This window comes from Takifugu rubripes, chromosome 11, assembly GCF_901000725.2.
Source record: "Takifugu rubripes chromosome 11, fTakRub1.2, whole genome shotgun sequence".
NCBI lineage: Eukaryota > Metazoa > Chordata > Actinopteri > Tetraodontiformes > Tetraodontidae > Takifugu > Takifugu rubripes.
In genome coordinates, this window is record NC_042295.1 from 1,559,298 (window position 1) to 1,582,709 (window position 23,412).

Here is a 23,412-nt window from a genome sequence, read left to right on the forward strand (position 1 = left end):
AGACCAGTGTTATTCCGAGAACAGTTCAACCCTTTATTGTGTTTATTATGTTGTCTTGCAGTTTGTTTACTAGTCTGTCATCAAACTGCAATTAAAAAAATGATTGATTGAAATGTTTTGATTTTTAAATTGATTTTTAAAAAATAAAGGAAAAGAAAAAAAACCTTGCACTAACTTTCAATTCAACCTTTAATAACTAAGGACTTTTTTATTTTTAATTTTTATTTAGCCAGGAATCGCCCACTGAGGTTAAATATTGCTTTTCCAAGGGAGACCTGGCCAACACAGTGCATTCACTATCAAAGTTACTGTCAAAGAAACAACATAACATACAGCTACAGATACATACACGCAATAAAACTACAACGTTCACACAAATCATGTTCAAAACCATGTTAAAATTGCTCTAGTATAAAATCTTTGGCAGCGATGACATCCTCTTCTGTTGCTCGATATCACAAGCTCAGAACGCCTGGATTTGAGGATCATTCTGCCATTCTTCTCTGCAGATACAGAAAAAACCATCAGCAGTGGGACAGTGTTAGAGTCTACATACACATGACAATGCAATATTTGCTCTTTTCTTTTTTTCTTGACCACTATATGTCTTTAGGGGCCCCCAGGGAGGGTGCTGGAGCCTCTCCCAGCTATATATGGGTGACGGCAGGGTTCACCCCTAAATGAGTCTGCAGCTCACTGCAAGGCCCTGTGTGAGCATGTCTTTCTTTTCTTTAGATAGAATTGTATGTTTTTTTTAAATGGATATATCGATAGACAGATAACTAGATGAATAGAGAGATAGATGGATATATTTCACCACAATTCCCAAAAGAGGCAACGCTTGTACTTTTGACCTGACAGCAACTGGACGCACTGTTTGCGCAGGCTGATTACACATATTTCTCAGGTGAAAGAAAACTAACTGCCTAGACATTATTTATTTTGTGCAAACCCTTGGATCGGGTTCAGCTGTGTTCAAACAAGATCGGCGGCCCTTTAACCGCTCACATTTGTGCTCAGCAACTGTAGGAACGTTATATATGAGGTTATACATGCTTCGTTGGTGTTATTTGGCGGGCATTAAAAGACCACCAGCTACTAAACCCAGACGGCAAGTTAGCATGCTGGCTAGTTGAGGACATTATTCTGTTAGTGTGCAGACAGACTAACAGACAGATAGAAACCTGCACCCACTCAAATTTTACATGCTGCCAATAATGAGCAGACTTTAAATGCAGGAATGTCACAGGTCTGATGTCACTGACAGAGAGACAGAGAGTGACAGAGAGAGAGAGACTGGGGTAGGGCTCTAAAGACTATTTAATGGACTCCGCAGCTCATCTCTGTCAGTCAGTCAGCCATGGCTCTGCCGGGGGGTCGTACTTGCGCGTGGACGCTGCTCCTTTGCCTCAACTGGGTCTTCTTCGATGGCGTGGCCGCCGGACCGTGAGTTTCCCTGCTCCAGGTTTCTTACGCCCATCAGATTTGGTGCTCGGTCGGTGAGATAACCGTCACGCTTGTATGTTTCTGTGGCTGCAGACAGTTCATGGTGACCATTCCTGGCGTCATCGAAGTTGGATCGACGAGCAGGCTGTGCGCCAGTCTCTTGCAGCCCAACGAGTCTTTGGCCATGACCGCCATTCTCACCTACAATGACAACAAAATGGTCATCTTTGAGAGAGTTTCAGACAAACAATTCCACCAATGCACAAACTTCCAGGTCCTCAACGTCCAGCTTGCATGATTGGTTCTCTGGTCATCGTCAGTTCTGATGTTTCCATGTTTCTTCCACAGGCTCCGGAGATGTCGGAATCTAAGGTCCACAATCTCATCGTCACTGTACGCGGAGCGCAGTTTTCCTTGACGGAATCACGAAAAATCATGATCAAATACTACCCATTGAAGTCCTTCGTCCAAACAGACAAGCCCATCTACCTGCCTGGTCAAACAGGTAACCTGACCGGTCGGTCGGCTGTGTGAAAGAATCCGCTTAATCCCGTTTTTCTCGCCTCTCAGTTCATTACAGAGTCGTCACACTGGACACCAAGCTGAGACCTGCAAAAGGGCTGGTGAGTTCCCTGGGGGTGTTTCTGAACCAGTACACACATGGGTTAGGTAATGATGTGTGGAAACCATGCAAAAGTCCAGCTGCAGGAGCGAAATCGGGCAAACCAAACAAAGCGTAGGTTGTGTCCTTTGACCTCTGATACCAGTTTGATCCATGTGTGCAAACAGCTGGCACAGATGAAGGGTCAAAGTATCCTGTCATAGTTGTGATTATTAGGAAAATTTCACATTTATCTCTATTTTTCTCTCCTCCAGTACGACGTCATCGAACTTCTGGTAAGGAAAACAGAAATTTTCACACTAATTGTTCTGCATCCCCGTAAATTCTGGAAGTAGATTCCAGATTCCTGCAATTTTTTCCCTCGTTGATTTCACTCAGGACCCTCAACAAAACCGGATCGGGCAGTGGCTGAACGCCACGTCCAACGGGGCAATACTGCAGCTGTCCTATTCCCTCAACTCTGAGGTCCGCGAGGGATGGTATACCATTTCAGTTTGGATGAAGGGAAACCAAGTAAACAAGAGATTTAAGGTGGAAAAATATGGTGAGTTGCAGAGCTTTTCATTTGGCACCAAACCACCCCTTCCCCCCATAAACCAAAACTCATCTGTCCCTCAGTCCTCCCAAAATTTAAGGTGAGCCTCCAAGCGCCCAACGAGGTAAGCGTTGGAAAAGAGGAACTGGAAATGGACGTCTGTGCAAAGTAAGTTCTTGTATCCACTTTGTGTTTTTAGCCATTACCAGCCACTCTCCTACCCTCTGAATCTTTGATCCAAACAGATACACGTATGGACAACCTGTGCCGGGGATGGTGAACATCGAGATTTGCCGGAGACCGAGGAGCTATTTGACCGATCCGATCCCAGTCCCGTGTTTCAAAGAGGCGAAACAGGTGTTGCAGTGTTATTAACTCTGGTTCTGAGCCATCGAAAAATATAACACCTCCGCCGAAAGATGAGCGGAAGTGGTCACAGCAGAGGAGTGAAATCAAGATTCAGAGATCAATTCAGTTTAAAAAAAACCCACACAAACATTTTATGGCGTCACAAACCGTGCGCACGCTGGACTTTTAAGAACTAAAATGCATTTTCATCAATTTTAGCTTTATAAAATCATCAGCAAAAAGGCTTCAGCGTGATCAATAATCAGAAATCTGTCGGGAAACATTCAGCAACTCTCCAATTTTGTTTTTTGCTATCCAGACGGACAAGACCGGCTGTGCCAAATTCAACCCCAAAATGTCGGTTTTCACCAAAATAGAAGCTAAGGCGTTTGACCCTTCCCTCAACATCATAGCCAGCGTGGAGGAGGAGGGGACAGGCAAGTTTTGCCAGTCTTACTGCTCGTTCAGGATGTTGTGTTGCTGTAACTCGGTTGCTTTTCCTCACAGGAACTTCACTTCCAGCGTCGAAAATTGTGGAGCTCTCTTACATAATTGGGAAGTTGATCTTTGTTGAAACACCCAAGATTTACAATGAGGAATCCACTTTGGAGGGGAAGGTGGGCGTAAGAGATGGTTTTCAAGGCCGTCAGAGTCTAGAAGCTTTGGTGATTTTATGGGATGCCCCTTTTCTCATTTTCGGCAGATTAAAGTGGTTCACCACAACGATACGCCCGTCCCTAACATGGAGATCCAGTTACTGAACGCTATAGGCTGGCAGGACTGGGTGCTACTGAACCTCACCACAGATGCCGAGGGAATTGCCACTTTCTCATTAAACACAACACTGTTCAATGGAGAGGACATCAGACTCAAGGTAGGTGACTGAATGGGGCCAATCACACATCACCGGGCCCCAGTGACGTCACACAAGGGGCCACTGGGAGTCGGGTTTATGTTAAGTTGCTGGTCAGAACGCCAGAAATGGAATCAGTAACAGAGGACATCAATCTAACGTTTAAGAATAGAATCATTTATAAAAACATGAAACATATTTGACAAACTCTAAAAGCACCTTCCGTCCAATCAGGCCTCAGAAGTACGACAAGACCGTAACTTCCTGGAACCATTCTTTGACAGCGCCCACCACACAGTGTCCGTGTTCCAGCCGCCTTTGCCTTTTTCCAAATCTGTCAGCTCCTTGGTCGTGAACAAAAAGGAGGAAGCTCTTTCGTGTGATGGAGAGGAGACCATCTCCATCAAATACAACTTCGTGGGAGAAACTGCAGGAAATGTGGATGTGATATATTTGGTGAGCAGCGACTAGGGCGCTTTAGAAACATTTACCCAGAATTCAAAGAAAAATGCCCCTCAACACAAGTGCTAACTGTAATGCTAACACTGTACAAAAGGTCAAATTCCTCAGATTATCGCGATCAACTGTGTTGTGACAAATTCTCCCAGATTGTGTCAAGAGGAATGATCATCACTCAGGGATTTAAAATGGTGGAGATTCTGAAAGATCCCGGTAGGCCACCCCAGTTTTTCATAGCGTCTTTTGGAAGTCTGAGTGCTTTGCTTTTCCGACATCAACGTTCCATTTCTCTTTCAGTGACGGAGGGCAGCATATCCTTCAGTGTGAAAATGTCTCCAGAGTTGTCACCGGCCCTGCAGGTCATGGCGTACGTCATCCTCCCGAGCGAGAACGTGATTGCCCACAAGGCCGATTTCACCGTGACCAAATGCTTCCTTAACAAGGTCAGTGGCCGTACGAGCCCAAGCTAACACACTGTCATACGAAACAGCTGCTGTTTGGATTAAAAAGGTTCCAGGAGGGCCGAGGAGGTGGATTCCAGGTTATTCAGTCCTTGTGATCTGTAACCTCTTAGCCAGATGGAGCCAAATCTCACACGCTGGACTTTTAATTTAAATTGTCGCCTCATTACTTGTGTTAGAAACAGTGTGTTCCGCTTTAAACTTCTACTCTGTGTGTTAGGTGTCTGTGGAGTTTTCCCCAACCTCCGCTGTCCCGGGAGAGGAAGTCAACATGAAGGTGAAGGCTCTTCCAAACTCTCTGTGTGGCGTGAGCGCCATTGACCAGAGCGTCCTCATCCTAGAGCCCGGGGAGACCATGACCGCTGACAAGGTAAATGCCAGGACCAAATTTAATCAGGACACATTTGTTAAGGTTCTTGGAGAAGCCCAGTCCGACCAGCTAGAAGGTGGTTCTTCATAGGGATATTTGTTCTGTTGTGTGAAGATGCTTTAGCCAGGGTTCATCTCCAGCTTCAGCTTCCATTTTCATTTTCAGATATTTAACTTGCTGCCTGTGAGTAGAGTTTCTGGTATCCCATATGAAATTGAGGACTCTGAACCGTGTTTACACGTGAGGCAAAAAAGATATATATTGCCCGTTCCACCTGGTGATGAGGCAAATGATGCTCATTCAGTTTTTCAGGTAAATTCTGTCTCGTTCTTTCAACACTACGTGGTATATTCACGAAAAAGCAAACTCTAACTCATCGTGACTTTCTTTTGCCTGTGCTTACCAGAGTTTAGGTGTGAAGGTTGCCACAAACTTGCTAATCAAGATGCCATCATGTGTGAAATTCAAAGGGTTGGAGTACCATCGTGGCTTGATGTGTGAGCTGTTATTTCCCCCTCTTGTAAAACGAATGATGCGAAAGTTGTACATTACTGAAATTTTGGCAATGACTCTTGTTGTGGTGTTTCTTCAGTATACCGCTTTTCAGCACCACGTGTCATGGCCATGGCGGAAACCGGTATGGCTGCGGCACCAGGAAGAGGCGTAATCAAAACTGTCCGCACTTTCTTCCCAGAAACCTGGGTGTGGAAACTGGCTGAAGTTGGGTGAGGTTCTGATCTACTCAGCTTCCATAAAAATGTCCCCAAAACCCCGCCTTCTAGTGGCTAGCCATATTGACGCTAATGCTGTAATTCCTACCATGTCCACTAGGGGCTCGGTGAGATGTAACTGAATCCTCTGACACCTGAGCAAAGTATAATCTGATTAAGCCACCATGGGAAACTCCTTTTGCGTGATTGAAGATTAGCTGAATCTGTGTGTTGCTACCTCCAGAGACTCTGCACAGACGGACTTGCCCCTCACTGTCCCAGACACCATCACCACCTGGAAGACGGAGGCGTTCTGCTTGTCCCCTCAGGGTTTCGGCCTAGCTCCCCAGAACGAGATCACTGTGTTCCAGCCCTTCTTCCTGGAGCTCAGCCTGCCGTACTCCATCATCCGCGGCGAGCAGTTTGAACTGAAGGCAACCGTCTTCAACTACCAGTCCACTTGCATGATGGTGCGCGATGCCTCGCTCATCTTCTCTGGATTGTAGTTGTGTTTTTATATTTTTTTTGTAAATATTTTGAGTCGTGTCTTCAACAGGTCAGCGTGAAAGCAACCCCATCGGATGAATATACCCTCACACCTCTGTCCGGAAACGAGTACACTTCCTGTCTGTGTGGCAGCGAACGCAAAACCCTGAGCTGGACCATGGTGCCCTCAGTGTTGGGTAAGGCCATCGAAAAACGTTAGACTGATCTATATGACAATGTTAAAATGATCCACATCAACAGCTCTCAGACAGTTGAATTTCTCATAAAACTATTGTGTTTCGTCACCTTTACAGGCGTTGTGAACGTAACTGTGAGCGCCGAGGCCATAGCATCACACGCGTCATGTGACAACGAGATCGTGAGCGTGCCGGAGAGAGGTCGCATCGACACGGTCACGCGGTCGCTCATCGTGAAGGTAAAACCCCATCAGCTGACAGCATGTGCAATACGTTGTCATGGCGATGAGAAGGTCATGCCTTGTTTTTTTATTTCAATTTCAGGCCGAAGGGACGGAGATGAAAAAAATAAATAACTGGCTGCTGTGTCCAAACGGTCAGTCCACTTCACATCCAGGTTTCACTAAAAATGGACATTGTGTCCTATCTGCCCCCTGCTGGTAGCCTGTGGTATCAGAAAAGGCCCCGTCTCCCTCCACTGTTCTATCCATAGAGCACTAAAAGGCCATCAGAACCATTGCTCTATGCTAAATATTTCTATCTCTGCCTTTGAAACGGGATTTCATGCGTGTGTTTTATTTCCAGATGAGGTGCTGAAAGAGGAAGTCGAACTAGAACTTCCTGATAATGCGATCGATGGATCAGCCCGAGCTTTAGTATCTGTGCTGGGTAATCAGATTACTTCATTCAAATGGGTTTTGTCACGTCGTTAGACGGACGGGTTCATTTTGCTCAATGCGCTCGCTGTACTTCAACCCGGCTGTCCTGCAGGCGACATCATGGGCCGGGCTCTGCAGAACCTGGATGGACTGTTGAAGATGCCGTACGGATGCGGGGAGCAGAACATGGCGCTCCTGGCCCCCAACATCTATATCCTACAGTACCTGAGAAGCACAGAACAGCTGACAGATGACATCTTAAAGAAGGCCATCCACTTCCTGACCAGCGGTGAGGAGCCGGATCATGGAGGATGAATATGTCTGTCATCCTAATCTGAATGTGCGCTTAATTTATCCAGGATATCAGAGGCAGCTGAACTACAAACACTGGGATGGATCTTACAGCGCATTTGGAATCGGAGAAGGGAACACCTGGTGAGAAGAAACGTTAGTCAGGCTGCTCAGGTCGCTACGTCTAGATTCCTGAGCTGATGATAATCTGTTCGCAGGCTGACCGCTTTCGTGGTGAGATCTTTTGAAAAAGCGAAGGCATTCATCTACATCGACCCGACAAAGATGGACGAGTCCAAGAACTGGCTGCTGGGCCGACAGAAAGAAGACGGCTGTTTTGCGCAGTCTGGAAAACTCTTCAACAACAGGATGAAGGTGATCTAATGGGCCGCCCCGAGATTCCAACCCTGGATGTGGGCGATGCTGATGGTTTGACTGGTGCTTCCTCTCCTCAGGGTGGAGTTTCTGATGAAGTGACGCTCAGCGCTTACATCACGGCCGCCTTACTGGAGATGAACATGTCGGCTACTGTAAGTACTCGACGGTGCTAAAGTCGACAGAAGCTAAAGAGCTGGACCGGTCCAGGAATAGAAGAAAACACAGACAGATTTTTATATAACTTAGATCGATAATGGTCGCAGAAATTTAAAAAAAACCAAACATTTTCACGGTATATTTTGCAGGATCTTCCAGTCCACAGGAGCATGATGTGCCTCAAAGAATCCACCAACAACCTGGACAACACCTACACGACAGCTCTCATGGCCTACGTCTTCTCTCTGGCTGGAGACTTAAAGACTCGTGATTTCCTCCTGCAGCACTTGGATTCGGTTGCCTCCCAGGAAGGTGAGTCAGAAGCCCTGAAGGGCACCATTGCAGTCTGGTCCTGTTGACCCATTTGAACCTGTGGCCTGCGTAGGGGGCTTAATCCACTGGTCCCAGAGCACAGATGAGGGGTTTGGCTCTCTGTCAGTGGAGATCGGCTCCTACGTTCTGCTCGCCAAACTCAGTGGTTCTCCGACTACCGAAGACCTGGGCTACGCCAGCCGCATAGTCAGATGGCTCTCCATGCAGCAGAACTACTATGGAGGCTTCTCCTCTACACAGGTATGAGCGAAGGAGATGGGGATCTTCCTGGGACGTAGAAAATCACATCCATAGAGGATAACTGGGCTGTCGTTGTTGTAGGACACGGTGGTCGCTCTTCAGGCTCTGGCCCTTTACTCCTCTCTGGTGTACAGCACAAAGGGTTCAAGCACGGTCAAGGTCAATAGCCCCAGTGGTCAACTGGTATTTGATGTGAACCAGAACAACAAACTGGTCTACCACGAGAAGCTGCTGAAGGACCTGGGAGGAAAAGTCAACCTGGAAGTGGAGGGCTCAATGTGTGCTTCAATACAGGTACTGGTCCACAAAATGAGTACCCAGAGCTTGTAGATGTTTAGAATCACAGAACCGGATCATACCTGCTCGACTCAGTAGACCTGCCACATAACATCCGTCCTAACATCTTCCCAGATTTCTCTTCACTACAACATTCCAACTCCTACCACCGTAGACATTTTCTTCGTGGAGGCAAAACCAGAGTGTCAGACTCAGAAAAACAGAGTCACGCTGAAGCTTTCGTCCCTGTGAGTAAAGGTCAGCTACCGCTTCAAACGAGACTACAACAACGCCACTGGAGCATAGCGTTTGTGGATGTGTTACAGATACAGGGGCAAGCAACAGACCACAAACATGGTCATCCTGGAGGTTACAATGCTGTCTGGATTTGTTCCCGATCCTGAGTCTGTGGCGAATGTGAGTAAAGTACACGCTGCTCAAGAGGGTTTAATACTTCAGTAAAACTGTCTGAGGGTAAAGAACTTTATTCTCCATCAACCTGACATTCTTATATTGACCCCATGCAGCTCCGTCAAGCCCTCTTGGTGGGTCGTGTTGACGAGAACGAGGGCCGAGTTCTGATCTACATCACTGAGGTCAGGAAGATCTGCTGTGACGGTTGATCTCCAGCTTAGATCGTGTGATAACCTCAGTCTTGTCTCCAACAGCTGCCGAAGGACACCCCGATCCACCACACTTTAACCCTGATCCAGGAGGTCCCAGTGCAGAACCTGAAACCAGCTTTGGTCAAGATCTACGACTACTACCAGCCCAGTAAGACCTTTTCTGCTCCGTCGGACATGACACATGAGTTTAGGTTTAAATTTGAACTTAGAATTATTTTTTTATGTTAATCTAATTCTTCTGTTTCTTATCAGGTGACCAGGCAGAGACGGAATATGTCGTCACCTGTGATGTAGGTAAGTTGATTGAGTTATAATACAGCAAATATAATACACCAAACATTTTCATTACATTAGCAGACATAATTTAACATATCTTACCCTTTCAACGTATCTTAACTTTGACATCTGTCGCTGTTTGTGCCTGTTGTGTTACACATTTCATTCTAAATTGTGACCTCATATTCACTTTGTATGAAAAGTGTGTGTTTTGAGTGAAATTTAACACATTTTCCTTTCGTTTGCAGACTAAATAATCAAGTGGCATCATCTCTCTGGATGGTTTCCTTGTTTGCTTCCTGAAGTAAAGTTGTGCATCGATTCAATATTGTCAGTTTCACTTTTAGTCATTTGATCATTTACATTAAGGTGTTTGGCAACAGCCAACAGGAAACATTCTTAGACAACAACATACATCCAGGGGGCGCCATAGTTTGTATTTAGGCCTTTTAGTCTCTTCCAGGCTACTGTAAAAACATGGCGGAGCCACATTCTCGTACTCATAAACTGGGACCAATGTCAAAATTTGACATTTCAATCTGTCATCAGATTATTAAAATCTTGTCTTTATGTGCAATCTCTTCCACATCGAACACACATAAAGCAAAGTGAGAACTGTATCTGTGTTTTTATTACAATAGACACTGAAAGATTTACAGTACAGTTTAGTGGCAAAATGGAAGATGCAGTGAGTCAGTCCATGGCAAAATGTAAATGATATTTCCTGCTAAGATGATTCTCCTTTGGTTGGTCTTTGATTGCTCAGGTTTACTGTAATGTGCAGCTTATGCTGTTTAAAACACAAGAGTAATAGCACCAACAAAGACGTGTCCCTGTGTTGTTACAGGATGCAGCACGGACAAAAATGTGTGAAGGTGATTCAACTATTTTGTCAAATACACAACTACATATATCAACTCATCACTACAGATAATACAGTGCTGTATAACACGATTAAGGCTGAGGGGATTTATTTTAAACTATCGTTAAAGATTAAGTTTGTACGTACAAAAATGCTGTTTCAGTAAAATTAGGATAAAGGTTAATTTACAACAATCGACTTTCTACCTCAATGATTTTTAAAAAACTAGTTCTGGTTCAGGTTATTTTCTGTTTGTTTGGTTTTTTGATACCATATTTCCTACTTTTGCCCATGAATTAAAAAAAATGATTGATTGAAATGTTTTGATTTTTAAATTGATTTTTAAAAAATAAAGGAAAAGAAAAAAACCTTGCACTTACTTTCAATTTAACCTTTATTAACTAAGGACTTTTTTATTTTTATTTTTTATTTAGCCAGGAATCGCCCACTGAGGTTAAAAATTGATTGTCCAAGGGAGACCTGGCCAACACAGTGCATTCACTATCAAAGTTACTGTCAAAGAAACAACATAACATACAGCTACAGATACATACACACAATAAAACTACAACGTTCACACAAATCATGTTCAAAACCATGTTAAAATTGCTCTAGTTTAAAATCTTTGGCAGCGATGACAGCCTCTTCTGTTGCACGATATCACAAGCTCAGAACGCCTGGATTTGAGGATCATTCTGCCATTCTTCTCTGCAGATACAGAAAAAACCATCAGCAGTGGGACAGTGTTAGAGTCTACATACACGTGACAATGCAATGTTTGCTATTTTCTTTTTTTCTTGACCACTATGTGTCTTTTGGGGCCCCCAGGGAGGGTGCTGGAGCCTCTCCCAGCTATATATGGGTGACGGCAGGGTTCACCCCTAAATGAGTCTGCAGCTCACTGCAAGGCCCTGTGTGAGCATGTCTTTCTTTTCTTTAGATAGAATTGTATGTTTTTTTTAAATGGATATATCGATAGACAGATAACTAGATGAATAGAGAGATAGATGGATATATTTCACCACAATTCCCAAAAGAGGCAACGCTTGTACTTTTGACCTGACAGCAACTGGACGCACTGGTTGCGCAGGCTGATTACACATATTTCTCAGGTGAAAGAAAACTAACTGCCTAGACATTATTTATTTTGTGCAAACCCTTGGATCGGGTTCAGCTGTGTTCAAACAAGATCGGCGGCCCTTTAACCGCTCACATTTGTGCTCAGCAACTGTAGGAACGTTATATATGAGGTTATACATGCTTCGTTGGTGTTATTTGGCGGGCATTAAAAGACCACCAGCTACTAAACCCAGACAGCAAGTTAACACGCTAGCTAGTTGAGGACATTATTCTGTTAGTGTGCAGACAGACTAACAGACAGATAGAAACCTGCACCCACTCAAATTTTACATGCTGCCAATAATGAGCAGACTTTAAACGCAGGGACGTCACAGGTCTGATGTCACTGACAGAGAGAGAGAGAGAGACTGGGGCAGGGCTCTAAAGACTATTTAATGGACTCCGCAGCTCATCTCTGTCAGTCAGTCAGCCATGGCTCTGCCGGGGGGTCGTACTTGCGCGTGGACGCTGCTCCTTTGCCTCAACTGGGTCTTCTTCGATGGCGTGGCCGCCGGACCGTGAGTTTCCCTGCTCCAGGTTTCTTACGCCCATCAGATTTGGTGCTCGGTCGGTGAGATAACCGTCACGCTTGTATGTTTCTGTGGCTGCAGACAGTTCATGGTGACCATTCCTGGCGTCATCGAAGTTGGATCGACGAGCAGGCTGTGCGCCAGTCTCTTGCAGCCCAACGAGTCTTTGGCCATGACCGCCATTCTCACCTACAACGACAACAAAATGGTCATCTTTGAGAGAGTTTCAGACAAACAATTCCACCAATGCACAAACTTCCAGGTCCTCAACGTCCAGCTTGCATGATTGGTTCTCTGGTCATCGTCAGTTCTGATGTTTCCATGTTTCTTCCACAGGCTCCGGAGATGTCGAAATCTAAGGTCCACAATCTCATCGTCACTGTACGCGGAGCGCAGTTTTCCTTGACGGAATCACGAAAAATCATGATCAAATACTACCCATTGAAGTCCTTCGTCCAAACAGACAAGCCCATCTACCTGCCTGGTCAAACAGGTAACCTGACCGGTCGGTCGGCTGTGTGAAAGAATCCGCTTAATCACGTTTTTTTCGCCTCTAAGTTCATTTCAGAGTCGTCACGCTGGACACCAAGCTGAGACCTGCAAAAGGGCTGGTGAGTTCCCCGGGGGTGTTTCTGAACCAGTACACACATGGGTTAGGTAATGATGTGTGGAAACCATGCAAAAGTCCAGCTGCAGGAGCGAAATCGGGCAAACCAAACAAAGCGTAGGTTGTGTCCTTTGACCTCTGATACCAGTTTGATCCATGTGTGCAAACAGCTGGCACAGATGAAGGGTCAAAGTATCCTGTCATAGTTGTGATTATTAGGAAAATTTCACATTTATCTCTATTTTTCTCTCCTCCAGTACGACGTCATCGAACTTCTGGTAAGGAAAACAGAAATTTTCACACTAATTGTTCTGCATCCCCGTAAATTCTGGAAGTAGATTCCAGATTCCTGCAATTTTTTCCCTCGTTGATTTCACTCAGGACCCTCAACAAAACCGGATCGGGCAGTGGCTGAACGCCACGTCTAACGGGGCAATACTGCAGCTGTCCTATTCCCTCAACTCTGAGGTCCGCGAGGGATGGTATACCATTTCAGTTTGGATGAAGAGAAACCAAGTAAACAAGAGATTTAAGGTGGAAAAATATGGTAAGTTGCAGAGCTTTTCATTTGGCACCACCCCCCTCCCCCACCCATAAACCAAAACTCATCTGTCCCTCAGTCCTCCCAAAATTTAAGGTGAGCCTCCAAGCGCCCAACGAGGTAAGCGTTGGAAAAGAGGAACTGGAAATGGACGTCTGTGCAAAGTAAGTTCTTGTATCCACTTTGTGTTTTTAGCCATTACCAGCCACTCTCCTACCCTCTGAATCTTTGATCCAAACAGATACACGTATGGACAACCTGTGCCGGGGATGGTGAACATCGAGATTTGCCGGAGACCGAGGAGCTATTTGACCGATCAGATCCCAGTCCTGTGTTTCAAAGAGGCGAAACAGGTGTAGTGTTATTAACTCTGGTTCTGAGCCATCGAAAATGTAACACCTCCGCCGAAAGATGAGCGGAAGTGGTCACAGCAGAGGAGTGAAATCAAGATTCAGAGATCAATTCAGTTTAAAAAAAAACCACACAAACATTTTATGGCGTCACTAGGCGGCGACAAACCGCACGCACGCTGGACTTTTAAGAACTAAAATGCATTTTCATCAATTTTAGCTTCATAAAATCATCAGCAAAAAGGCTTCAGCGTGATCAATAATCAGAAATCTGTCGGGAAACTTTCAGCAACTCTCCAATTTTGTTTTTTGCTATCCAGACGGACAAGACCGGCTGTGCCAAATTCAACCCCAAAATGTCGGTTTTCACCAAAATAGAAGCTAAGGCGTTTCACCCTTCCCTCCACATCACAGCCAGCGTGGAGGAGGAGGGGACAGGCAAGTTTTGCCAGTCTTACTGCTCGTTCAGGATGTTGTGTTGCTGTAACTCGGCTGCTTTTCCTCACAGGAACTTCACTTCCAGCGGAGAAAGTTGTGGAGCTCTCTTATATAATTGGGAAGTTGATCTTTGTTGAAACACCCAAGATTTACAATGAGGAATCCACTTTGGAGGGGAAGGTGGGCGTAAGAGATGGTTTTCAAGGCCGTCAGAGTCTAGAAGCTTTGGTGATTTTATGGGATGCCCCTTTTCTCATTTCCGGCAGATTAAAGCGGTTCACCACAACGATACGCCCGTCCCTAACATGGAGATCCAGTTACTGAATGCTAAAGGCTGGCAGGACTGGGTGCTACTGAACCTCACCACAGATGCCGAGGGAATTGCCACTTTCTCATTAAACACAACACTGTTCAATGGAGAGGACATCAGACTCAAGGTAGGTGACTGAATGGGGCCAATCACACATCACCGGGCCCCAGTGACGTCACACAAGGGGCCACTGGGAGTCGGGTTTATGTTAAGTTGCTGGTCATAACGCCAGAAATGAAATCAGTAACAGAGGACATCAATATAACGTTTAAGAATAGAATCATTTATAAAAACATGAAACATATTTGACAAACTCTAAAAGCACCTTCCGTCCAATCAGGCCTCAGCAGTACGACAAGACCGTAACTTCCTGGAACCATTCTTTGACAGCGCCCACCACACAGTGTCCGTGTTCCAGCCGCCTTTGCCTTTTTCCAAATCTGTCAGCTCCTTGGTCGTGAACAAAAAGGAGGAAGCTCTTTCGTGTGATGGAGAGGAGACCATCTCCATCAGATACAACTTCGTGGGAGAAACTGCAGGAAATGTGGATGTGATATATTTGGTGAGCAGCGACTGGGGCGCTTTAGAAACATTTACCCAGAATTCAAAGAAAAATGCCCCTCAACACAAGTGCTAACTGTAATGCTAACACTGTACAAAAGGTCAAATTCCTCAGATTATCGCGATCAACTGTGTTGTGACAAATTCTCCCAGATTATGTCAAGAGGAATGATCATCACTCAGGGACTTCAAATGGTGGAGATTCTGAAAGATCCCGGTAGGCCACCCCAGTTTTTCATAGCGTCTTTTGGAAGTCTGAGTGCTTTGCTTTTCCGACATCAATGTTCCGTTTCTCTTTCAGTGACGGAGGGCAGCATATCCTTCAGTGTGAAAATGTCTCCAGAGTTTTCACCGGCCCTGCAGGTCATGGCGTACGTCATCCTCCCGAGCGAGAACGTGATTGCCCACAAGGCCGATTTCACCGTGACCAAATGCTTCCTTAACAAGGTCAGTGGCCGTACGAGCCCAAGCTAACACACTGTCATACGAAATGGCTGCTGTTTGGATTAAAAAAGTTCCAGGAGGGCCGAGGAGGTGGATTCCAGGTTATTCAGTCCTTGTGATCTGTAACCTCTTAGCCAGATGGAGCCAAATCTCACACGCTGGACTTTTAATTTAAATTGTCGCCTCATTACTTGTGTTAGAAACAGTGTGTTCCTTTAAACTTCTACTCTGTGTGTTAGGTGTCTGTGGAGTTTTCCCCGACCTCCGCTGTCCCGGGAGAGGAAGTCAACATGAAGGTGAAGGCTCTTCCAAACTCTCTGTGTGGCGTGAGCGCCATTGACCAGAGCGTCCTCATCCTAGAGCCCGGGGAGACCATGACCGCTGACAAGGTAAATGCCAGGACCAAATTTAATCAGGACACATTTGTTAAGGTTCTTGGAGAAGCCCAGTCCGACCAGCTAGAAGGTGGTTCTTCATAGGGATATTTGTTCTGTTGTGTGAAGATGCTTTAGCCAGGGTTCATCTCCAGCTTCAGCTTCCATTTTCATTTTCAGATATTTAACTTGCTGCCTGTGAGTACAGTTTCTGGTATCCCATATGAAATTGAGGACTCTGAACCGTGTTTACACGTGAGGCAAAAAAGATATATATTGCCCGTTCCACCTCCTGGTGAGGCAAATGACGCTCATTCAGTTTTTCAGGTAAATGCTGTCTCGTTCTTTCAACACTATGTGGTATATTCACTAAAAAGCAAACTCTAACTCATCGTGACTTCCTTTTGCCTGTGCTTACCAGAGTTTAGGTCTGAAGGTTGCCACAAACTTGCTAATCAAGATGCCATCATGTGTGAAATTCAAAGGGTTGGAGTACCATCGTGGCATGATGTGTGAGCTGTTATTTCCCCCTCTTGTAAAACGAATGATGCAAAAGTTGTACATTACTGAAATTTTGGCAATGACTCTTGTTGTGGTGTTTCTTCAGTATACCGCTTTTCAGCACCACGTGTCATGGCCATGGCGAATTCCGGTGTGGGTGCGGCACCAGGAAGAGGCATAATCAAAACCGTCCGCACTTTCTTCCCAGAAACCTGGGTGTGGAAACTGGCTGAAGTCGGGTGAGGTTCTGATCTACTCAGCTTCCATAAAAATGTCCCCAAAACACCGCCTTCTAGTGGCTAGCCATATTGACGCTAATGCTGTAATTCCTACCATGTCCACTAGGGGCTCGGTGAGATGTAACTGAATCCTCTGACACCTGAGCAAAGTATAATCTGATTAAGCCACCATGGAAAACTCCTTTTGCGTGATTGAAGATTAGCTGAATCTGTGTGTTGCCTCTTTGCTACCTCCAGAGACTCTGCACAGACGGATTTGCCCCTCACTGTCCCAGACACCATCACCACCTGGAAGACGGAGGCGTTCTGCTTGTCCCCTCAGGGTTTCGGCCTAGCTCCCCAGAACGAGATCACTGTGTTCCAGCCCTTCTTCCTGGAGCTCAGCCTGCCCTACTCCATCATCCGCGGCGAGCAGTTTGAACTGAAGGCAACCGTCTTCAACTACCAGTCCACTTGCATGATGGTGCGCGATGCCTCGCTCATCTTCTCTGGATTGTAGTTGTGTTTTTATATTTTTTTTGTAAATATTTTGAGCCGTGTCTTCAACAGGTCAGCGTGAAAGCAACCCCATCAGATGAATATACCCTCACACCTCTGTCCGGAAACGAGTACACTTCCTGTCTGTGTGGCAGCGAACGCAAAACCCTGAGCTGGACCATGGTGCCCTCAGTGTTGGGTAAGGCCATCGAAAAACGTTAGACTGATCTATATGACAATGTTAAAATGATCCACATCAACGGCTCTCAGACAGTTGAATTTCTCATAAAACTATTGTGTTTCGTCACCTTTACAGGCATTGTGAACGTAACTGTGAGCGCCGAGGCCATAGCATCACACGCGTCATGTGACAACGAGATCGTGAGCGTGCCGGAGAGAGGTCGCATCGACACGGTCACGCGGTCGCTCGTCGTGAAGGTAAAACCCCATCAGCTGACAGCATGTGCAAAACGTTGTCATGGCGATGAGAAGGTAATGCCTTGTTTTTTTATTTCAATTTCAGGCCGAAGGGACGGAGATGAAAAAAATAAATAACTGGCTGCTGTGTCCAAATGGTCAGTCCAGTTCACATCCGGGTTTCACTAAAAATGGACATTGCGTCCTATCTGCCCCCTGCTGGTAGCCTGTGGTATCAGAAAAGTTCCCTTCTCCCTCCACTGTTCTATCCATAGAGCACTAGAAGGCCATCAGAACCATTGCTCTATGCTAAATATTTCTATCTCTGCCTTTGAAACGGGATTTCATGCGTGTGTTTTATTTCCAGATGAGGTGCTGAAAGAGGAAGTCGAACTAGAACTTCCTGATAATGCGATCGATGGATCAGCCCGAGCTTTAGTATCTGTGCTGGGTAATCAGATTACTTCATTCAAATGGGTTTTATCACGTCGTTAGACGGACGGGTTCATTTTGATCAATGCGCTCGCCGTACTTCAACCCGGCTGTCCTGCAGGCGACATCATGGGCCGGGCTCTGCAGAACCTGGATGGACTGTTGAAGATGCCGTACGGATGCGGGGAGCAGAACATGGCGCTCCTGGCCCCCAACATCTATATCCTACAGTACCTGAGAAGCACAGAACAGCTGACAGATGACATCTTAAAGAAGGCCATCCACTTCCTGACCAGCGGTGAGGAGCCGGATCATGGAGGATGAATATGTCTGTCATCCTAATCTGAATGTGCGCTTAATTTATCCAGGATATCAGAGGCAGCTGAACTACAAACACCTGGATGGATCTTACAGCGCATTTGGAATCGGAGACGGGAACACCTGGTGAGAAGAAACGTTAGTCAGGCTGCTCAGGTCGCTACGTCTAGATTCCTGAGCTGATGATAATCTGTTCGCAGGCTGACCGCTTTCGTGGTGAGATCTTTTGAAAAAGCGAAGGCATTCATCTACATCGACCCGACAAAGATGGACGAGTCCAAGAACTGGCTGCTGGGCCGACAGAAAGAAGACGGCTGTTTTGCGCAGTCTGGAAAACTCTTCAACAACAGGATGAAGGTGATCTAATGGGCCGCCCCGAGATTCCAACCCTGGATGTGGGCGATGCTGATGGTTTGACTGGTGCTTCCTCTCCTCAGGGTGGAGTTTCTGATGAAGTGACGCTCAGCGCTTACATCACGGCCGCCTTACTGGAGATGAACATGTCGGCTACTGTAAGTACTCGACGGTGCTAAAGTCGACAGAAGCTAAAGAGCTGGACCGGTCCAGGAATAGAAGAAAACACAGACAGATTTTTATATAACTTAGATCGATAATGGTCGCAGAAATAAAAAAAACAAACAAACATTTTCACGGTATATTTTGCAGGATCTTCCAGTCCACAGGAGCATGATGTGCCTCAAAGAATCCACCAACAACCTGAACAACACCTACACGACAGCTCTCATGGCCTACGTCTTCTCTCTGGCTGGAGACTTGAAGACTCGTGATTTCCTCCTGCAGCACTTGGATTCGGTTTCCTCCCAGGAAGGTGAGTCAGAAGCTCTGAAGGGCACCATTGCAGTCTGGTCCTGTTGACCCATTTGAACCTGTCACCTGCGTAGGGGGCTTAATCCACTGGTCCCAGAGCACAGATGAGGGGTATGGCTCTCTGTCAGTGGAGATCGGCTCCTACGTTCTGCTCGCCAAACTCAGTGGTTCTCCTACTACCGAAGACCTGGGCTACGCCAGCCGCATCGTCAGATGGCTCTCCATGCAGCAGAACTACTATGGAGGCTTCTCCTCTACACAGGTATGAGCAAAGGAGATGGGGATCTTCCTGGGACGTAGAAAATCACATCCACAGAGGATAACTGGGCTGTCGTTGTTGTAGGACACGGTGGTCGCTCTTCAGGCTCTGGCCCTTTACTCCTCTCTGGTGTACAGCACAAAGGGTTCAAGTACGGTCAAGGTCAATAGCCCCAGTGGTCAACTGGTATTTGATGTGAACCAGAACAACAAACTGGTCTACCACGAGAAGCTGCTGAAGGACCTGGGAGGAAAAGTCAACCTGGAAGTGGAGGGCTCAATGTGTGCTTCAATACAGGTACTGGTCCACAAAATGAGTACCCAGAGCTTGTAGTACCCAGTCGATGTTTAGAATCACAGAACTGGATCATACCTGCTCGACTCAGTGGACCTGCCACATAACATCCGGCCTAACATCTTCCCAGATTTCTCTTCACTACAACATTCCAACTCCTACCACCGTTGACATTTTCTTCGTGGAGGCAAAACCAGAGTGTCAGACTCAGAAAAACAGAGTCACGCTGAAGCTTTCGTCCCTGTGAGTAAAGGTCAGCTACCGCTTCAAACGAGACTACAACAATGCCACTAGAGCATAGCGTTTGTGGATGTGTTACAGATACAGGGGCAAGCAACAGACCACAAACATGGTCATCCTGGAGGTTACAATGCTGTCTGGATTTGTTCCCGACCCCGAGTCTGTGGCGAATGTGAGTAAAGTACACGCTGCTCAAGAGGATTTAATACTTCAGTAAAACTGTCTGAGGGTAAAGAACTTTATTCTCCATCAAGCTGACATTCTTATATTGACCCCATGCAGCTCCGTCAAGCCCTCTTGGTGGGTCGCGTTGAAGAGAACGAGGGCCGAGTTCTGATCTACATCACTGAGGTCAGGAAGATCTGCTGTGACGGTTGATCTCCAGGTTAGATCATGTGATGACCTCAGTCTTGTCTCCAACAGCTGCCGAAGGACATCCCGATCCACCACACTTTAACCCTGATCCAGGAGGTCCCAGTGCAGAACCTGAAACCAGCTTTGGTCAAGATCTACGACTACTACCAGCCCAGTAAGACCTTTTCTGCTCCGTCGGACATGACACATGAGTTTAGGTTTAAATTTGAACTTAGAATTATTTTTTTATGTTAATCTAATTCTTCTGTTTCTTATCAGGTGACCAGGCAGAGACGGAATATGTCGTCACCTGTGATGTAGGTAAGTTGATTGAGTTATAATACAGCAAATATAATACACCAAACATTTTCATTACATTAGCAGACATAATTTAACATATCTTACCCTTTCAATGTATCTTAACTTTGACATCTGTCGCGGTTCGTGCCTGTTGTGTTACACATTTCATTCTAAATTGTGACCTCATATTCACTTTGTATGAAAAGTGTGTGTTTTGAGTGAAATTTAACACATTTTCCTTTCGTTTGCAGACTAAATAATCAAGTGGCATCATCTCTCTGGATGGTTTCTTTGTTTGCTTTTTGAAGTAAAGTTGTGCATCGATTCAATATTGTCAGTTTCACTTTTAGTCATTTGATCATTTACATGAAGGTGTTTGGCAACAGCCAACAGGAAACATTCTTAGACAACAACATACATCAAGGGGGCGCAATAGTTTGTATTTAGGCCTTTTAGTCTCTTCCAGGCTACTGTAAAAACATGGCGGAGCCACATTCTCATACTCATAAACTGGGACCAATGTCAAAATTTGACATTTCAATCTGTCATCAGATTATTAAAATCTTGTCTTTATGTGCAATCTCTTCCACATCGAACACACATAAAGCAAAGTGAGAACTGTATCTGTGTTTTTATTACAATAGACACTGAAAGATTTACAGTACAGTTTAGTGGCAAAATGGAAGATGCAGTGAGTCAGTCCATGGCAAAATGTAAAAGATATTTCCTGCTAAAATGATTCTCCTTTGGTTGGTCTTTGATTGCTCAGGTTTACTGTAATGTGCAGCTTTAGAGTAATAGCAACAATAAAGACGTGTCCCTGTGTTGTTACAGGATGCAACGCGGACAAAAATGTGTTACGGTGATTCAACTATTTTGTTAAATACACAACTACATATATCAACTCATCACTACAGATAATACAGTGCTGTATAACACGATTAAGGCTGAGGGGATTTATTTTAAACTATCGTTAAAGGTTTGTTAAGTTTGTACGTACAAAAATGCTGTTTCAGTAAAATTAGGATAAAGGTTAATTTACAACAATTGACTTTTTACCTCATTGGTTTTTAAAAAACTAGTTCTGGTTCAGGTTATTTTCTGTTTGTTTGGTTTTTTGAAACCATATTTCCTACTTTTTCCCGTGACGTATTAGCATAAGAGGGTAGGAAACCCGTGAGCACCACAGTAGGTCTGCACATTAAAGCCATTTCTGGCATTTTATATGTGGAAAATGACGCTAAAGAGCCTGTCAAAGAGGGCAAGTGGACCCGTGGCCGACAGAATCTGAGGTAACAAGCATTTGATGGTTTATAGAATGACTGCTGGGGCGCCGTCAGTCGCTGCTGCCACAGAACGCTGTACAGTTTGTTCCGTCTGTTTAGCAACGCTCTGATCAATAAACTACAAACATACCCTAAAAGGACACTAAGTGTGGAGGGGGGATGCTAGAGCCAAGTCTATCGCTCTGACGTGACCTTGTAGCAGAGGACAAGGTAGGTGGTGAGCCGGAAGATGATGAAGAAAATGCCCACGACAATGAAATCTATGTAGAGCTTCGCATCTTCCACATCCAGGAGCTGTAGAACCTCCTCAGGCTGTTGGAACTTGCACATGTTCCCTGGACATTCCAGCTCTGACCGGTTCATCCCATAGATGGACAGGATCACCCCCTCAAAGCCATACCTGAGAGAAAACCATGGAGCAACATGTCTGGTAAGCTTAGCAGGCACTTCTCAAGTAGCTTCAGTAGCTTCTGTTGATTCTGCTACACACCTGACATAAGAAACATACGAGCTCCACTGCAGATATTTGGGGATCGTGTCAAAATTGACAAAGAATCCAGAAAAAAGCAAGACCGGGATGGCAGTAACAGGTCCAACAAACGTGGCGACCTTGGTCGAGATGAAAAACACTCATTATCCAGAGAAGAGAAAGAAATCTAGAAGGTCAGAAGCTGCAATACCTGCAGCGAGGAGGAGGCAGCGCCGACCAGCAAACCAAGGGACCGGGCCACCAGGGCCGTACAGGTGGACAGGGCAATAAAGAGAAGGTACCGGCTGACCTCGGGAGGCTGCTCTGTCATCCAGTATACAATACTGCAGTACATGATGGGGCAGATCACCTGGCAAACACAGTTGACTCAGTTAGAACTCGCTGAAGCAAACAACCAAGATTTATGCTTTAAATGATGCTAGGTGACAGAGTTGCATTCTGTAGTTAACTAGAGGCAGCTCACTTGGAATGGAATATCCACCATGGTATTGGCAAGGTAGTAGGCTTTTAGACTGTACCAGTAGTTCAGATGTTCCCGCAGAAACACAGACATCTCCAGAGGAACTACCACAAGGTCCATGAAAGTTCAGTTTAACAGAAACATACTGGATTTTGACAGGATCACTCCCTTCCTTTTACTTCGGCGGCCCTTTAACTGCTCACATTTGTGCTCAGCAACAGGAACGTCACAGGTCTGATGTCACTGACAGAGAGACAGAGAGTGACAGAGATAGAGAGAGACTGGGGGCAGGGCTCTAAAGACTATTTAATGGACTCCGCAGCTCATCTCTGTCAGTCAGTCAGCCATGGCTCTGCCGAGGGGTCGTACTTGCACGTGGACGCTGCTCCTTTGCCTCAACTGGGTCTTCTTCGATGGCGTGGCCGCCGGACCGTGAGTTTCCCTGCTCCAGATTCAGATTCAGATTTATTTATTGCCATTGTTCATGTAGTACACAGTATTACATAAGCTAGGAATTTGTCTCGGTGTGACGCTGCAACATTCAACATAGAGAAGACAATAAACACTAGAATAAGATAAATAAAATAAGACATATATATATATATATATATATATATATATAAATAGTAAGGAATAGGTAATGTGTATTCCTATAATGT

General features: G+C 45.5%; 3 protein-coding genes and 2 long non-coding RNA genes across 8 annotated transcripts; 2 read left to right on the forward strand and 3 right to left on the reverse strand.

Moving 5' to 3' along the window:
- Positions 1-20: 20 nt before the first annotated feature.
- On the reverse strand, positions 21-1,543 carry LOC115251517 (uncharacterized). The gene is made up of 2 exons (XR_003890082.1): positions 1,384-1,543; positions 21-503 (listed from the first exon to the last, which is right to left on the reverse strand). It is a non-coding gene; the product is annotated as an uncharacterized lncRNA (long non-coding RNA).
- Positions 1,047-10,903, forward strand: LOC101072085 (alpha-2-macroglobulin-like). Of its 2 annotated transcripts, none has more exons than XM_029844021.1 (36): positions 1,047-1,446; positions 1,540-1,720; positions 1,795-1,951; positions 2,017-2,069; positions 2,323-2,343; positions 2,447-2,612; positions 2,687-2,771; positions 2,849-2,960; positions 3,271-3,388; positions 3,459-3,568; positions 3,655-3,825; positions 4,039-4,260; positions 4,413-4,476; positions 4,561-4,706; positions 4,945-5,094; positions 5,260-5,406; positions 5,501-5,591; positions 5,687-5,819; positions 6,049-6,274; positions 6,361-6,487; positions 6,605-6,726; positions 6,812-6,863; positions 7,073-7,156; positions 7,259-7,435; positions 7,506-7,581; positions 7,656-7,812; positions 7,893-7,967; positions 8,121-8,283; positions 8,357-8,544; positions 8,626-8,838; positions 8,956-9,068; positions 9,147-9,237; positions 9,348-9,416; positions 9,489-9,594; positions 9,699-9,736; positions 9,971-10,903. In XM_029844021.1, the coding sequence occupies exons 1-36, from the start codon at positions 1,361-1,363 to the stop codon at positions 9,977-9,979; spliced, it is 4,299 nt and encodes a 1,432-aa protein (XP_029699881.1). In that variant the 5' UTR covers positions 1,047-1,360; the 3' UTR covers positions 9,980-10,903. The 2 variants fall into 2 exon arrangements, with proteins under 2 accessions (XP_029699881.1, XP_029699880.1); XM_029844020.1 differs by having other exon boundaries at positions 1,049-1,446; positions 9,699-9,740.
- Positions 10,023-12,349, reverse strand: LOC115251512 (uncharacterized). Its single transcript, XR_003890077.1, has 2 exons — positions 12,159-12,349; positions 10,023-11,292 (listed from the first exon to the last, which is right to left on the reverse strand). It is a non-coding gene; the product is annotated as an uncharacterized lncRNA (long non-coding RNA).
- Positions 12,057-21,374, forward strand: LOC101072890 (alpha-2-macroglobulin-like). 2 transcript variants are annotated; one of them, XM_029844013.1, is made up of 36 exons: positions 12,057-12,221; positions 12,315-12,495; positions 12,570-12,726; positions 12,792-12,844; positions 13,098-13,118; positions 13,222-13,387; positions 13,461-13,545; positions 13,623-13,734; positions 14,052-14,169; positions 14,240-14,349; positions 14,436-14,606; positions 14,820-15,041; positions 15,194-15,257; positions 15,342-15,487; positions 15,724-15,873; positions 16,039-16,185; positions 16,280-16,370; positions 16,466-16,598; positions 16,836-17,061; positions 17,148-17,274; positions 17,392-17,513; positions 17,599-17,650; positions 17,860-17,943; positions 18,046-18,222; positions 18,293-18,368; positions 18,443-18,599; positions 18,680-18,754; positions 18,909-19,071; positions 19,145-19,332; positions 19,414-19,626; positions 19,754-19,866; positions 19,945-20,035; positions 20,146-20,214; positions 20,287-20,392; positions 20,497-20,538; positions 20,769-21,374. In XM_029844013.1, exons 1-36 carry the CDS (start codon positions 12,136-12,138, stop codon positions 20,771-20,773), a joined length of 4,299 nt encoding a protein of 1,432 aa, XP_029699873.1. In that variant the 5' UTR covers positions 12,057-12,135; the 3' UTR covers positions 20,774-21,374. The 2 variants fall into 2 exon arrangements, with proteins under 2 accessions (XP_029699873.1, XP_029699874.1); XM_029844014.1 differs by having other exon boundaries at positions 20,497-20,534.
- Positions 21,071-23,088, reverse strand: LOC115251508 (ATP-binding cassette sub-family G member 4-like). 2 transcript variants are annotated; one of them, XM_029844037.1, is made up of 5 exons: positions 22,957-23,088; positions 22,757-22,857; positions 22,484-22,642; positions 22,294-22,412; positions 21,071-22,203 (listed from the first exon to the last, which is right to left on the reverse strand). In XM_029844037.1, the coding sequence occupies exons 2-5, from the start codon at positions 22,844-22,846 to the stop codon at positions 21,978-21,980; spliced, it is 594 nt and encodes a 197-aa protein (XP_029699897.1). In that variant the 5' UTR covers positions 22,847-22,857; positions 22,957-23,088; the 3' UTR covers positions 21,071-21,977. The 2 variants fall into 2 exon arrangements, with proteins under 2 accessions (XP_029699897.1, XP_029699896.1); XM_029844036.1 differs by lacking the exon at positions 22,957-23,088 and having other exon boundaries at positions 22,757-22,905.
- Positions 23,089-23,412: the final 324 nt, after the last annotated feature.

Coding starts and splice junctions, on each gene's coding strand:
- LOC115251508 (XM_029844036.1), bottom strand. CDS start 22,873: ATGGACCTTGTGGTAGTTCCTCTGGAGATGTCTGTGTTTCTGCGGGAA. Junction 22,643..22,756: donor TGGTGGATATTCCATTCCAA/GTGAGCTGCCTC, acceptor TGTGTTTGCCAG/GTGATCTGCCCCATCATGTA. Junction 22,204..22,293: donor TCGTATGTTTCTTATGTCAG/GTGTGTAGCAGA, acceptor GTTTTCTCTCAG/GTATGGCTTTGAGGGGGTGA.
- LOC101072085 (XM_029844021.1), top strand. CDS start 1,361: ATGGCTCTGCCGGGGGGTCGTACTTGCGCGTGGACGCTGCTCCTTTGC. Junction 7,582..7,655: donor ATCGGAGAAGGGAACACCTG/GTGAGAAGAAAC, acceptor ATCTGTTCGCAG/GCTGACCGCTTTCGTGGTGA. Junction 8,839..8,955: donor CAATGTGTGCTTCAATACAG/GTACTGGTCCAC, acceptor ACATCTTCCCAG/ATTTCTCTTCACTACAACAT.
- LOC101072890 (XM_029844013.1), top strand. CDS start 12,136: ATGGCTCTGCCGGGGGGTCGTACTTGCGCGTGGACGCTGCTCCTTTGC. Junction 18,600..18,679: donor TCTTCAACAACAGGATGAAG/GTGATCTAATGG, acceptor TCCTCTCCTCAG/GGTGGAGTTTCTGATGAAGT. Junction 20,393..20,496: donor CTACGACTACTACCAGCCCA/GTAAGACCTTTT, acceptor GTTTCTTATCAG/GTGACCAGGCAGAGACGGAA.